Consider the following 16,521-nt stretch of genomic DNA (forward strand, 5'->3'; position numbering starts at 1 on the left):
CATAAAAGATCAGTGGTACTACTGTAAGCAGTGATGGGATTTTTGTGTCCTGTGAAATTATTCCACCCTCAAGAAGTATGGCTGAAAATAAATTACCTGGTCACTTAATTTGTTTACTAATTGTGGGGCATGCTGTCTGTAGATTGGTTGAGGTCTTTGCTTAGATCATGAGCAGCTGCACTTTAAAAGTAATCCATATCAATGCAATTTTTTTTCATTTGTGCCAACTGTTAATGTTTTAGTTATATTACTATCCCTTGTGTTCTTGGAACCAGTGGGATATGTTGTGTACAGTGCCACAATGTGGCTGAAAGTAGATACTACAGTATGCCCTTTCCATACATCCTGTTGTGGGGCCAGAGCCTTCAGCTGTACTCTCTGGATCTTTATCTCCACCTTTTAAAATACTGGTAAAAACTGTCAGTCACTTCTCGCAATATCCCTTATAGCTGAAAGAAGAAAATCTTGCATCCCTGTCACCATAGAGTTTAGGTGTTTTCTATATGAAATACTATATACTACTTTGTTGAATCTCAACATCTGAATTCTGGCATTTATGTTGTTTGTCCTGGCTGATACCAGATACCTTGTAGAGAGTGGGGAATTAAACATGGGACCTGCCTGTTGTACGTGGCTCAACATCATTTCGGAAAATGGGTTTAACCAGTTTACTGATAGTGAGTATCTCGCTATCCCGGTGAGATTATTTTTTGGATTTATATTGAGTGGCAGGGTGAAAAACTGAATTATATTGATCGTGATCAGGCATATTCTTCTGGTTTAAGGATGGCTCTTGGTAATGGCTAATCTAGAGGGAGAAGATATTGAGGAAAACTGCAAAGCAGGTACAGAAAAGATTGAGAGTGACTACTGATTAATTTCTCTTTGTGTTTATTTTGTTTTCTAGCTCCTTCTTTCAAAGCCTGTGTGTGCTGGGTTATTGCATATTGCCACTCACTGTAGCTATGATCGCCTGCTCACTCATCCGGCTGGCTCCACACGCCACATCAGAAATCCCAATGGCAGTGGTTATAATTCGCTTTATTATTGTGCTGGCTGCATTCGGCTGGTCAACATTTGGTAAGTAATAACTGCTTTCTTTAAATAACTGATTAATAACACAGTGATTAAAACTGTGCAGTAAATTATCAGGCATAGTCAGCTAGAGCTACTCCTTTTTGAGGATGGTGCAATGGGTTAGAGGTGATGAAATTGTATTTGAATTAATTTTCTTCAAGCTCTCTTTTTCCAGGTATCTTAGCTCAATTATCTTACCTTGGAAAAGAGATGGTGAAGAAAAAATCATTCTGGATTAAAATTTTTGCATTAGAACCAATTTTTTTTTTCATTGACTTGTAGCGCACAGCATTTTGAACAAATGTTGGAAATTAAAACCACTGAATAAATTCTTAGCGCCATTCATGTTCCAGTTTAGTGAACTGCGAGAAGCGAAACAACAATTTTGAAATTCCACAGATGGATTAGCAAGCTGTTCTAGAAAAGATTAGTTTGAAAATATGGAAAGCGAACACCATCGGCATTATTTGAAGTAAAAATGTAATTTGAGATGAAAAATATACTAAAATTGCAAGTGTTTTTTCTAAACACTGCAAACAAAATAAGATTAAAACTTGAGGCAAGTTAAAATTGTAGTCATTTCTAGTTCTAAGATTATGCTGCAACATAGGCTAGGCCACCTAATGGAATGTTGGTGGGTTAGAACTAGCTGGACTTCCCTGAATCCTGTGCTTTATGGCAGCCTGCAAAGAATCATATTAGCAGTATCCTGGCAACAAGCTTGGAACCTTGCTGCTTCTGATCTTGATGTGCATAATCTGGAATTAATAGTGAGGAATGAAAGAAGAGGAAACCCATTTCTACTGAAAGAAATACAGCTGTTACTTGTTGTCATCACCATGGAGCTTGTGTTAATTTAAAGTTCAGTTTTGCTATGTCTTGTAGGCTTGTCATGGACAGAATTTTTGTATCCCTTTGTTCCTTCGAGAGGGGAGTGATTTCAGTCCACAAAAGAAGTCAGATTACCCTCGGGCAGCCATCGTTTGCAGCCTTCTGAAAATTAGTTCTGAAGTTCAGAATATACTGGAGCATGACTCACTTCTGCTGCAAGGAAATGAATCTTGACATATTTTTTACTTTGCTTCCTTGCGAAGCAAAATAGTGCGTCAACATTCACGCCACACATTCGGACACCATTGCAGGAACCTGATAATGCTACAGCTTGTCTGTCAGTTGCATCCCTTTTTTATTAAAATCTCCAGTTATGTGTTATCTAGTGAATGTTCGATATGCAAGTTTTGGGAATTTTAACATTCATATGAACACACAAATTAGTATGTGTAGATTGTTCAGTCCCCCAAGCCTGCTCTGCCATTCAGTAAGATCATGGCTGACCTGATTGTGGCCTTAATTCCACCAACCTCTGATAACCTTAGATTCTTGATTAACAAGGGAAACAATTGATATCTGCCCTGCAAATATTCATTGACTTGGCTTCACTGCTCTCTGGGGAAGAGAATTCCAAAGCCTCATGACCCTCGGAGAAATTATTTCTCCTCATCTCCATCTTAAGTGGGAGACCCCTTGTTTTGAAACTATGTCCCCTAGTTCTAGTCCCTTCCACAAGGGAAAACATCCTTTCAGTATCCACCTTGTCAAGTTCCCTCAGGATCTTAATGTTTCAATAAAATAATTTCTCCAACTTCTAAAGTACAATGGACCAGGCCCAGCTTATCCAATCTTTCCTCTTAAGATAACCTCACCATCCAAGGTATCAGTCAAGTGATCCTTCTGTGAACTACTTCTAAAGCATTTATATCTTCTTAAATAAGGAGATCAATCTGTTCACCGTATTCTGGGTGTGATCTCATCGACGCCAAGTTCACCTTCGCCAGTTCTGTCTTTGTGCCCTCATAATAGCTCTTATTTAAATTTAAAATACTAGTCTTGAGTTCACTCCTCTCTTCCTCAAATAATGTGAAATTTAATCATATTGTGATCACTGTAGCCTAGGGACAGCTTTGAGGTTATTAATCAATCCTATTTCATTGCACCTTATGAGATCTGATATTGCCTGCTATCTGGTTGATGCTCATGCATGCTGCTTTAAGAAACTGTCCTGAAAATACCATGAACTCATCATCCAGAGTACCTTTGCCAATCTGATTTGTCCAATCTATATTTTGAGTAAAATCTCCCAAGATGATCGCTATATCTTTCTCACAAACCCCCATTACCTCTTCCTGTATACTCCATCCTACACATTGTGGTTACCTTTTGGGGGCAAATAAACAACTCCAATAAGTGACTTCTTGCCTTTGTTATTTGTTTCTGCCCAAACTGATTCTACATCTTGATCGCCAGAACTAAGGTCATCTCTCTCTCCATGCCAACCTCATCCTTTACTAACAGAGTTACCCCACCACCTTTTTATGGCTCCCTGTCTTCTAAATTTCATGAACCCCTGAATACTCCGGTCCCAGTCTTTGCCTTATCTCTGTAATGGCTATCTATCATATATATTTATTTCTCTTTATGCGGTCAGTCACCTGTTTTGTTATGGATGCTATGTGCATTCAGATTTAGAGCCTTTAGTTCTGTTATTTTACATATTCATAACCTCTAGCCTTATCTGCTGGTGCAATATTAGCTTTCTATACCCTATTCTTTCCTGTCACGCTCTGATCATCATTTCCCTTATTCTTTTGTTCTTTTGCCTTGTCTTCTCTCTTTAATTTATCACATCTTCCCAAGCTTGATCCCTTGCCCCCGCAATTTAATTTAAAATCCTTTCTACTGTCCTAGTTATATGACTCGGCAGAACACACGTAACAATATGGTTCAGGTGAAGACTGTCCTATTGATACAGCTCCCTCTTTTCCCCAGTAGTGATGTTAGTGCCTCATGAATCAAAACCTAATGCTCTCAAACCAACCTTTCATCCATGCATTCTCTAATCTGATTTACCCTATGCCAGTTTGCTCATTGCTCAGGTAGTAATCCAGAGATTATTACCTTTAGACGTTCTGCTTTTTAATTTAGCCCGTAGCTGCTCATACTCCCTCAGCAGAATCTCTCTCCTTGTTCTGTCAGTCGTTGGTACCTACATGGACCTTGACAATGGGATCTTTCCCATCCCACTGCAAGTTTCCCTCCAGCCTAGAGCAGTTGTCCCAAACCTTGGCACCAGGTGGGCAGCACAACCATCTGGATTCCCATTCTTGGCTGCAGAGAACTATGCCTATCCCCTGATTACACTGTCCCCAACTATCACTACATTATTTTTAACTCCCCCTTGCTTGAATGGTCTCCTGTACTATGGCACCATGGACAGTTTGCTCATCTGCCTTGTAGCCACTGTTTAACATCCATATAGCCTGTTAGAAAATTGCAAAGGCTGCTTCTCTTCCACTCCCTATCTTCTGGGTCCCCATACCTACCTCACGTATTCGCACCCTCCTGTCCCTGACCACTGAACATATCAGAAGACCCTGTCCTAAGGGGGTGTGACTGCCTTCTGGAATTAGGTGTCCAGGTAAATTACATGAGTTTGAGGATAACTGAGTGAAATATTCACCAACCAAGTACTTACCCGTGTTTTCCTGTGATGTCACACTTGATTGTTCTTACTCCATCCTTAAAGTTACAAAAACCAAATTCAAAATCCAATTAAAGGTGCCCGTAAGAGAGACTAGCAAGTTTCAAGCTGACGAGATGAGGCATTTCACCCCATCTTGGGCTTGATCTTAGCCAAAAGGATGTCACACTTTGATTTACCTCAGGAATTATAGACTGGAGTGGACTGGATAGCTGTTCTATGCTGCAATCCCTATCTCTGGGCCCTCTTTTCACCAGCTCTTTCAGCTGTTGCTGACTGCCTCTTTTCATCTGCTCTTCTCTGAAGTGGATGCTGCCTCTGGGTCCCCTTTTCACCCGCTCTCCTAGGTGGTGGACTTTGCCTGCTCTTCGGTTATACCTGTCCACAGGTATTGATTCTCAAGGCATTTAGCAATTGGTAGGAGCTTAAGCTCCATGCTGGCTCCTGGGGAGATTGGGTTTCACTGACCTGGATTCGGTTTCCAAGTCAGTGTATGCAAATACAGCTGATTGTTTTATTGTGATGTCTGTAAAGTTCTTAACCCTTTCATGGCTGCTTCAACAACCGTTGAGTCTGATGATTTAGCTTCTGGCTCTTGAGTCATGTTTCTAATGTGATGGTGCAGGGTGCATTGTTTTTAAACCCATGTGAGTTGTTTGGGTTCTCTTAATGGGCTTGGGAATTAAGTTGCTGGGTTTTGGTGGCTTTTACATTTTGAACCTGTCTTTGGTTTAGTGGATAATTTCAAGATGATGAACTTGTAGCGTAGTTGCTCTGTTCCATCCAACTCCTCAACTCTCTCTTGCTGTTGGAGTAAATAGATCCAAATTTGTTTTGGTCTAAGAGGTTTTGGGTTAATTCATAGGCATCAGTCATGATAATTGCATCTCTGATTTTGGAAACCTTTTCTTCCTCTGTGAGTTTTAAGCTGTATAAGGGACAGTTTTTGAACTACTTCAGCAGTACTCTTACCCCTTTGTAGGTGTGGTCAATCTTTAGGGCTTTGTCCCATCAGGCAAATGCTAGATGTTTCATTCTCTCTTTTAGGCTAATCCACTGACACTAGGGTCAATTTAGCATGGCCAATCAACCTAACCCACACACCTTTTGACTGTGGGAAGAAACCGGAGCATCCAGAGGAAACCCACGCAGACACGGGAAGAACGTGCAAACTCCACGCGGACAGTGACCCGAGACCGGAATTGAACCCGTGTCCCTGGTGCTGAGGCAGCAGTGCTAACCACTGTGCCACCGTGCCACCCATTCTTAGTCTTTTATGTTCAGTTTTAAAATATAAAAAAATAGTTTGAAGTTCAGACTATACTGATGTGTGAAATACTATAGTAATTCAGTGAAGGAGAAAAGTGTTTTGCTTTGCATGTATTTTTCCCAATGTTCTTGATTTGATGCACTTGATAGTGCTGTATAGGGTATATTGTTTAATGCCATCATATGGCTGAAGAAGGTGCTGTCACGTTTTTTTGATCAGCCATGAAACCCATGGCCATGTTTCAGTTTCTAATCCAAGCTGCTGTGCATTTATACTCAGTCGTTAGGTTTCAGTTTGTCCACTTATACACCCTCCCACCCCTCAGGATACATCCTGCTTGCTGAACATAAGATCGAAGAACTTTTAGGCACAGGTTTGGTGAGCCAACACTTGGAAGACCCAAGTGGCATACAGTAGTTCTGTACTTTAACCAGCTAAAGCTGCACAAGTTAAAGTATAAAAATAGTTCCAGTCAAAGTACAATGGTGTTCTGAGATTAATGTGTATTACCCACTCTCCAACCTTTTACACACTCCATCATACTGCATTCTCTTATACTTTCCCTCTAGTATTCAGCTTGGTGGGAATGACCTCATTTCATTCCTTTCTTACTTATCTGATCATTGCCAAACCAGATTGTGTGGACCCGCCATGTTGATATAGATTACCAAGTCCATCGCAGTAACTGACCACGTTTCTAGGTTCCAAGCTTCCATTGCCATATGCCATTTTGGAACCACATTGAACCAAAATTATGTGGAGCTATTACCTCACTGAAAATATCTCTTGAGTATTGCTTTAAAAAAAAGGACAATTTTCTGTCATCTTTTCATCTTGCACTCATCAGGACAATCATGAGAACATCAATATCAAAGGAAACAACATTTTTACACTATATGTGAAGAGAGTGCTGATTGGTTGGCAAGTGGACTCTGGTAGAGGTATTGCTGTTAAGATTGTGCCAGTTGCTGGTGACTGACAGTTAACTGCCAAGCATAATTTGAAATTTAAACCAGGCAGCTTGACTCTGGTCAAGACATTATCCTGGCTGTCACATGTGGAACTGTAAGAATCCCAACATGTGTATTGACCAGTGAAGATAGGTTTGTAGTAGATCATGTTAGCAAACCCCCTGGCAGACTGCTCAACTAGTGCAACAAGGAAACGGAGTTCGTTTGATTGCTCCATTTCAAATGAGAATTTGCGTGAAGGATGGAGCCTGTTAAGAGATTATTTCATGTGGCTGATAATTTAACTGTAACAAATGTATCATGCACATATTGGAAATATGGAAGGGGAAGGAGATGGAGTGTCATTCTATGAAGGACATGTTTCTCATGGAACCCAACAAAGATATTTGCTCGAGCTGGGCCTCGAGGGGATTCTATGGCAACACGATCTATTTAGACATAAATGGTGCCATTAAAGCTAAATACAACTGTGCGAATTGTCCAGTTCTTAAGCTCAATGAATATTGAAAATATCCACTATTCAGGACCATTATCAGTTATTGCTGAATCTGAGGAGTATTTTGATGAAAAGCAAGCAAAAAATATTTAAATCAGCTTGGGATTTCCCCAGTGAGTAATGACACTGCCTCATGTGATACCCTAATACCAGAGTCCATCTCCATTCTGTTCTAAGTCAGCTGGGGTGGTTGTAGATGTACAAAAATTTGCATCCGTTACTCCTACAAATCACTAACTACTCTGTGACTGCTGTAAGGTTTATGCACACACGTAGCATAGTGATGGGATCAGACTCTGCTGTGGTGTTCTTCATGGTCCAAAGGCCTGCTCACACTCTGTCTAGGCTTACATGTGCAGAGTGTCAACTTAGTAAGGTATGGGAGGTATGTGTTTGTACTGCAGGAGTTCCACCACTCATTGGAGGACGAGTAATGGGGGAAAATCAGAGAGAAAGTTAAAAGATAAAGAAATAAGGAATTCAAACCCAAAAATGGATTAAAGGACATAGAACATAGAACATTACAGCGCAGTACAGGCCCTTGGGCCCTCGATGTTGCGCCGACCAGTGAAACCAATCTAAAGCCCATCTAACCTACACTATTCCAATATCATCCATATGTTTATCCAATAACCATTTGAATGCTCTTAATGTTGACGAGTCCACTACTGCTGCAGGCAGGGCATTCCATGCCCTTACTACTCTCTGAGTAAAGAACCTACCTCTAACATCTGTCCTATATCTCTCACCCCTCAATTTAAAGCTATGTCCCCTTGTGTTAGCCTTCACCATCCGAGGAAAAAGGCTCACTATCCACCCTATCTAATCCTCTGATCATCTTGTAAGGCTCTATTAAGTCACCTCTTAACCTTCTCTCTAACGAAAACAACCTCAAGCCCCTCAGCCTTTCCTCATACGATTTTCCCACCATCCCAGGCAACATCCTGGTAAATCTCCTCTGCACCCTTTCCAACACTTCCACATCCTTCCTATAATGCGGCGACCAGAACTGTACGCAATACTCCAAGTGCGGCCGCACCAGAGTTTTGTACAATTGCAACATGACCTCCTGGCTCCGAAACTCAATCCCTCTACCAATAAAAGCTAACACACCGTACGCCTTCTTAACAATCCTATCAACCTGGGTGCCAACTTTCAGGGATCTATGCACATGGACACCCAGACCCCTTTGTTCATCCACACTACCAAGTATCTTACCATTAGCCCAGTACTCTGTATTCCTGTTACTCCTTCCAAAGTGAATCACTTCGCACTTTTCCGCATTAAACTCCATTTGCCACCTCTCAGCCCAGCTCTGCAGCTTATCTGTGTCCCTCTGTAACCTGCCACTTCCCTCCGCACTGTCTACAACTCCACTGACTTTAGTGTCATCCGCAAATTTGCTAACCCATCCTTCTATGCCCTCATCCAGGTCATTAATAAAAATGACAAACAGCAGTGGCCCTAAAACAGATCCTTGCGGTACACCACTAGTAATTGAACTCCAGGATGAATATTTCCCATCAACCACCACCCTCTGTTTTCTTCCAGCTAGCCAAAGGAAGAAAAACATTGCTAGGCTACAGAAATATTAGCTGCAAAATTAGAAATGAGCGACTTCACCTCTTGGCAGAGACAGACTCCGACATGTACCAGTGACCAGCTTTAGAGCTCCATGGCCAGAGGTTTGGGAACAGATGCTTATCTTTACCTGCCAGAATGTCTTATGATTGTGGGTCAATGATCGCACAGAATTTGAGAAAATCTTTTTCCATAAGATATACGTTAATACTTTTTCTTTTTCTCTCTTAGCCTCAACAGCTTTTTTGGCTGACAGCCAACCACCAAATCGCAAGGCCCTTGCTGTTTACCCGATATTCCTCTTCTATTTTGTGATCAGTTGGATGATCATCTCCAATGCATCTGCATGAGGGGCATTTAGTCTGAAAGCGAGGACGATAAAACATGAATGTTTGAAAATCATTTTCATGTGGTTTTTTGGAGACTGTTCGCTCAGAGGCATCCCATCATACGGCAAAGGAGAAGATCAAGAAGCATTGATATTTAGTTTGTATATTATTGGATGTACAGTGATTCTTACAATTACAGACAAGGTTTATAATTGAGGTTTTGCAGACTTTGGGGGAAAAAAATTAATTGAAACTGTGAGTTGCATTTGTAACATAGCAACAGACTTGGAGCAAAATTATTTTATTTCATATGTGTCTTAGATTATTTTCTCAGCTGTGATCAAAATCTTACTGCATATGATTCAAAATTTTGAATATATTGTGTCAATTGAGGGGTGTATTTAGAAAGGTTGGACTAAATTTTCCATAACAGCTCATTTTGAGGTGCTACTCAGTGTGTAATACTAAGCTTATAGATCAGTAAATTCCAAGTTTCCACCCCGTTCTGTGTTGAGTTAGCTAGAACAGCAATTGATATTTCTTTGACATTAGCTGCAATGGACTAGGTAAGTAGAAAATCAGTCAGGATCTTCGGTTTTTATCACCATTCAGGGACCTCTGTGATCCATTGTGCTGTGTAAATGTCAGGTGAGGACAGATTAAGCTTTACTGGCTGGTTAGCCTGCTGATTTTTCACTGCCTAAGCATATGCTTGAATGGTGATATGAATGGACTCTACAAAGACTTGATACCTTCCAGAGATGAGTAAATTGGGCAAAAAGAGTTTTGTTGGCATGTGGGAGGGGTCAGAACCTGGATTGAAATAGTATTGAGGATGCATTTGCCCTGAGCACTGAGGCAGGTTAGGTACCGATATTGGAATGGAGGTGTCAATCAATGCTAATAGAATGAAAATCTGGAAATTGAATGTCCTTGCCTTTTGTGTGGTGTTTAGAAGCACACTTTATTTGACAAACAATTTGCCCCTCTATCCTATTCTCGTGCCTTTCAAGAATTTGTAAAGGCTCTTGCTCAATGAGAATAGGTTACCCTAGTATGTCAGTCAAGGGTATGATTCTAATTTGTGATAACCTACAGCCTTTCCCTCAAATGATCACTTGAGACCTCCAATATTATATTGCTGGAGCCACCCAGGCTCTACTGGCCCAATTGCTCGGTTGGAAAATCTTCTCTATCTGGTTGCTGTAATGGTCCAATGTGAAATGAGTTTTAGGAGATCTGGTTCAGTTCTTTGTGGCCATGAGGCTAAAACACAAAACTGATTATATTTGAAGCTGGCAGCCTCTATCTCAGAGGGGCTCTGGAAATGTATAAAAAATGTCACACTAATAGATAGCTCTTCTGCATTGTTGGAGCAGAGTAAATCTAGGAGATGCTAACACTTGAAATGCAAATGTTTCACTTCTTGTATTCAGATACTTGCAAATTCTATGCTCAGCATATATCTATCCCATTGCTTATTGACCTAGTACATAGGCACTTATGTTTCAAAACATGTACTATGTTTTGTGTACACTTTTGTTAACTGCCAGTTGTTTCTGTGCATTATCAACACCAGGCAGCAAGTTCTAGTTACTGAGTGGTATTAGGTAATTTTAAATAAGGAAGCCACATAAACCAACAACAGGGCTGTTGAAACTTTGGGCTTTATTGCAGTCACTCTATAGAAAGATGAAACTTATGCATGCCGTTGCAAGGCACAAGAACTAATCTGGAAAGACAGTGCAATATAAATGGCGCCATTCTGAAAAAGTTACATGAGCACCTCGGTGCACCATTAAGGTGGCATAGCTAGTTAATAAGGTGGTTTAAAAGTATATGGGTTATAAGTAAATGAATAAAATAAAAAAGCATAGAGATCATGCTAAAAGTTTATAAATCACTGGTTAAGCCTCACGTCCGCTGAAGTCTTGTGGGCAATTTTGGCCAATGCACTTCAGAAAAGATGTAGAGGGACTAGTTATGAGAAAAGGTGGGAAAAGTTAGGATAGTTCTCCTCCTAGAAACAGAGAATATCAAAAGGTGATCTTGTACTGATTGGAGATTTTGATTGCATAGATATCCTGTCCAGTGTGAGAGTTAATAACTAGAGTCATAGACGTAAAATCATTTGTAAATTATGTTGGGGAGAGATTAAATATTCTTTTCAGTGAGCTGCCAGGGCTGGTTCTATCAGAAAAGGTGGTGGAAGCTGATTCCCCAAATAATTTTAAAAGGGAGTTGGATGGGCAGTTCAAGATGATGAACTTAGAGTTATGGACATAAACAGGGATGTGGGACTAGACTTGACGACTCTTTTTTTAAAGAGCCATCACAGGCATGAGGTGCCAAATGGCGGCCTCCTGTGTTATAATTGCTCCTTTTGTATTGTACTGCTCATCAAGCAGCCCTGCCTTCCCTCACCAGCATATCAAAATTTGTTAGACAAGGATCCAACCTTGGGATGTAATTGTTTGGGTTATAACGCATAAACTGATTCAGTATTCTGGTTAATCATTATTTGATCCTGAAGCAGACAGTGCTCTTGGATTGTAGATGCACAACAGATTTGAGTGGAAATGTTGCCAGTCTTTCCACTTGGGAAAAGGTTTCCTCTCTTTGGTGCTTGCCTGCTGTCTTGGATCTGTATTTATATTTCATTCACATGGAAGATGGGGAACATCTATTCCCTAAAATGGTTCGCAGTCAAAAATATTAAGTCAATGAACCCTAACAGCATAAGAATCTTTGAGATTAGAATTGGCAGTTCAGCCCCTTGAATATACTCCGGCATTGAATTGATTGTGGCCAATCTGTACCTCGACTTCATTAGCTCAACAGTATTCCAAATTGCTTGGCACCCTTACTGAATGAAAATCTTTTGATCTCATTTTTGAAGATTTCCAGAGCCTTTTAGGGAGAGACTTTGGAATTCCAATACCCTTTGAATGAATACATGCTTCCTAATTTCACTTTTAAATGGTCAAGCTCTAGGTTATGCTGTTTGTTCTGGATTCCCCTACCAGAGGAAATAGTTTTTATTACTTTGACTCTAAACTTCTCCATTAGATTACTCGTCAACCATCGAAACCAATGAGAAGGCAAACCAGGGTTGTGTGCCCTGTTTTAAGCCCTATTGTAATTCTGGTGGATCTGTGCTGCCAATACATCTTTCCTGAGGTATGATGCCCAAAATTGAATGCACTACTCCGGATGGGTTCTGACCAAGGCTCTGAATTGAAGCATCACTGCCTTATTTTTGTATTCCAGCTCCCCCCGCAACATAAAGGCAAAGGCTAATAGCCTTTTTGATTACATTTTGTACCTTTAAGTGAATAATCTCTCACTTTCTCACATGAACACTATCTCCTAAGTCTTTGCCCAGTTACTGAATCTATCTGTACCTTGATATTCCAGCACCTATATGATCATAGTGATATAAAAGGCTCATAACTAAAATCAAATAGTTAAATAGTTATGCAGTTGATGCTGTGGACGGATGGGATTACCCCTCCCCTCACACTGTAGTTTGATGATTTCCCACTCGTATAGCCTTAGTCCAAGGGAAGTGCAAAGCAGTGTCCAGGTGACTTCCCATCAGTTGGAAACACTGGGGGAAGGGATTAACTATAGGCTACTGTCATATTAAAGTTTAAAGTTTATTTATTAGTGGGCTTCTATTCACACTGCAATGAAGTTACTGTGAAAATCCCCTAGTCACCACACTCTGGAGCCTGTTTGGGTACACTGAGGGAGAATTTAGCATGGTTGATGCACCTAACCAGCACGTCTTTTGGACTGTGGGAGGAAACCCATGTAGACACTGGGAGAACATGCAGACCCTGCACTGACGGTGACCCAAGCCATGAATCGAACCCGGATCCCTGGCGTTTTGAAGCAGCAGTGCTAACCACTGTGCCACTCCATATATATCTCTTCATGGCCCTGTTGTAACACAAAACTTGTCAAGTGGCACACTTCCTGCCTTTAAACACATGTAGATAGTTGGACAAAACAAGTTTGGGAGAGGAGGAGAATCTGGCTTTCACTAGAGTTTCAGAGGAGGATGCATCCCATATTTGATTTAATAATGTACTGTGGCCACTGTACTCTTTAAAATCTTGGGTTGCAACTAGAGGGAAATGTTTGAAACAACACTAATGTGGATGTGCTGCCTGTTAATGATATTAAGCATCATTTTGAAGAAATGATTTACAGGTACAGTCATTAAACAATTCAGATTAAATGTAAATTCCCATCCCCTTTACAGTCTTTACAGCATCTGGGCATAAATATAGTTCGTGACAACACTGGCAAATGCCACACTGAGAATACCATCAGTAAAAAGGTGAGTAGCACTGTGTGGCAAAAGGAAGAGTCAGTTTCATTGCCTGTACACTTTTTTTCTCCTGTATTTTCTAGGAGTATGGTTGAATCAATAAGAATATAAGCTATGCGCCAGAAGATAATTTGCAGGGAGTATTTTTGAATTTCTGAAGCCTTAATGTGAATTTTTTATTGTAAATACTTGCATATTGTGTGTTTATAGATTTACTATATCAGGGTGGAATTATTTTTCTGTCCCCCTTATTTGTTCTGCTTTTGCTGTAAATGTATGCTCTTAACGTGGCTGAGTCTCAGAGCTTGTCAGTTTCTTTACGGTTTTGCATAATTGTGTTAAGGAAACGACACAGCTTTGTACCTGCATCAATACAGAGAAATATTAAACCAACTCTACTGCTAGATTAACAACATTTTTCAGTACCCCTGGGAGCCTCCTCCTAGTGGCTCAGTTATACAACTCGCTGGCTGGTATGATATGGACTGATACAGATTGGGAAGCTCCCAGGATTAATTTTCAGTATTTACTCAGTTAAACTGACATCAGTTATGTACCCCAGGATGTGAAGGGAGAAAAAGCAATCAGAATTCCTGTTCCCTACCTAGTGCCCCTGGTGTGAAATGTAAAAATGTGAAAGTCAGGTAAAGGAAAGAATGGGCTTGTTGTGGGACTACCCATAAGTGAATAACCTTTTGACACATGTTAAATAGGCTCTTGCATAAAGAATGGCTTGTTTGTTGAAATTAGAATGCTACTGGTCCCATGAAAAATATACCCTATCAAAAAAAAAATCACCAGTGGCAAGAAATGTGAAAAAAGAGGGGAAAATGTCTTGTAATGGTTTAGGAAAGATCACAATGCCTTGGAGAGAGTGCAGAGGAAATTTACTAGAATAGTACCAGGGATAACAGACTTGTGGAATGACTAGAGAAATGTGTTAGAGAAAGTTGAGAGGAGATTTGATGGAGGGATTAAGGAAAGCCATGAAGGTTTGGTTAGAGTCAGTAAAGGAAAAACTTTGCAGTGTAGAATACACAGATTCAAGATAATTGATAAAGGAATCAGTGAGGACATGAGGAAAAATAATTCCATAGCTGATTATAATCTGGAATGTATTGTCTGAAAGGATGGTGGAAGAAAATTCAATGATAACTTCCCAAAAATTATTAGATGAATACTTGTGTATGGGAAACAGTGGGGCACTGGGACTATTGGATTCACAGGCAGTGCTGACCAATTTCTTCGCTGTATCATTATATGATTCTCGAGATGGCACTGCCGCAGGTCAATAGGTTGGAGGATTGTGTTTAATATTATTTCAAGTGTGAATTTGGATTGCTATTAGTGTTTCAGAGCAGAAGTTAGTCAATCACAGAATTGTTATGGTGTAGGAGACCATTTGTCTCATTCTGTTTGCACTGACTCTCCAAATGAGCATCATGACTTTGTGCCGTTTCCCCATACCCCTGCATATTGTTTCTATTCAAGTAATCATCTTAATGCCCTCTTGAATGAACCTGCCTCCTCCACCTTTCCAGGCAATGCATTCCACACCCAAAGCACTTGTGTAATAAATATTTTTCTGACATCACATTTGCTTCTTTAGCAAATCACTTTAAATCTGTGCCTGTCCTCTTGATCCATTTACAAAGGGGGGGGGGGGGTCGGTGTTTGTTCCTATCTACTCTGTCCAGCCCTCATGATTTTGAGCATCTCTATCAAATGTCCTCTTAGCTGCCTTCTCTCCAAGGACCACAGTCCCAACCTCTCGAATCTATCCTCATAACTGAAATAATTTATCCCTGGAACTGTTCTTGTAAATCTCTTGTGCACTCTCTCCAATATGGTCATATCCTTCCTATAGTGTGGTGTCCAGAACTGTACACAATAGTCCAGCTGAGATCTAACTATTGTGTTGTATAAGTTCAGCATAATGTCCTTGCACTTGTACTCTATGCCGCTATTATTGAAACTGAAGAATACAATATGCTTATAATCTGGAATGTACTGTCTAAAAGGGTGTTGGAAGAAGATTATAACTGCTCTCCACCTGTCCTGTCACTTCAACGATCTAAGCACATATGCACTGAGGTCCCTCTGCTCTTGAACCCCTTTAAGAATTTTACCCCTTGTTTTATATTGGCTGAATTCTCTGACATTATAGTTCCTGTCGGCGAGAACAGAGAATTTGGTGCTCAGCCAAATCACCATTCACAATAATGGGACCAGAGAATCCAAGTTGTGAATGGAGTCGAAAAACCATTGTCTCTCCATGCTCTTCCTCCCAAAAATGCATCACCTCACACTTCTCCGCATTGAACTTCATCTGTTACCTATCTGTCCATTCTACCAACTTGTCTGTCTTTCTGAACTTCTAAAATGTTCTCTTCACAGTTTACAGTGCTTCCAAGTTTTGTGTTATCCGCAAATTTTGAATTTGCCCCCTGCACGCTAAGATCTAGATTGCTAATATATATTAGGAAAAGCAAAGGTCCCAATACCAACCTGTGGGGAACATCACTACAAGCCTTTCTCCAGCCTGAAAAATATCCCTTGACCATTACTCTCTGCTTCTTATTATTTCATGAGCTATAACCTTTTATTTCATGAGCTATAACCTTTTTGCTCAAGCATGTGTGGCACTGTATGAAAGCCTTCTGAAAATCCATGTGCATCACATCAACAGCATTATATTCGACCCTTTTCTGTTACCTCTCAAAAACCTCCATCAAATTAGTTAAACATGATTTCCCCATCAGAAATTCATGTTGGCTCTTCCTAATCAACCTACAATTTTCCATGTGACTACTAATGCTATCCCGAATAATTGTTTCTTGAAGCTTGCCTGCCACTGATGTTAAACTGACTGGCCTGTAACTGCTGGGACTATCCTTAGAACCTTTTTTGAACAAGGGTG

General features: G+C 40.4%; 1 protein-coding gene across 1 annotated transcript in view; it reads left to right on the top strand.

Annotated features, from left to right (window-relative positions):
• The window catches only part of yipf6 (Yip1 domain family, member 6), a 28,799-nt gene extending 14,794 nt beyond the window's left edge, over positions 1-14,005 (top strand). Inside the window, exons 6-7 of the mRNA XM_078211427.1 lie at positions 908-1,080; positions 9,165-14,005. Of these exons, the coding sequence (XP_078067553.1) occupies positions 908-1,080; positions 9,165-9,283 (292 nt within the window). The 3' untranslated portion in view covers positions 9,284-14,005. The remainder of the gene's footprint in view (positions 1-907; positions 1,081-9,164) is intronic.
• Positions 14,006-16,521: the final 2,516 nt, after the last annotated feature.

This window comes from Mustelus asterias, chromosome 4 (assembly GCF_964213995.1).
Source record: "Mustelus asterias chromosome 4, sMusAst1.hap1.1, whole genome shotgun sequence".
NCBI lineage: Eukaryota > Metazoa > Chordata > Chondrichthyes > Carcharhiniformes > Triakidae > Mustelus > Mustelus asterias.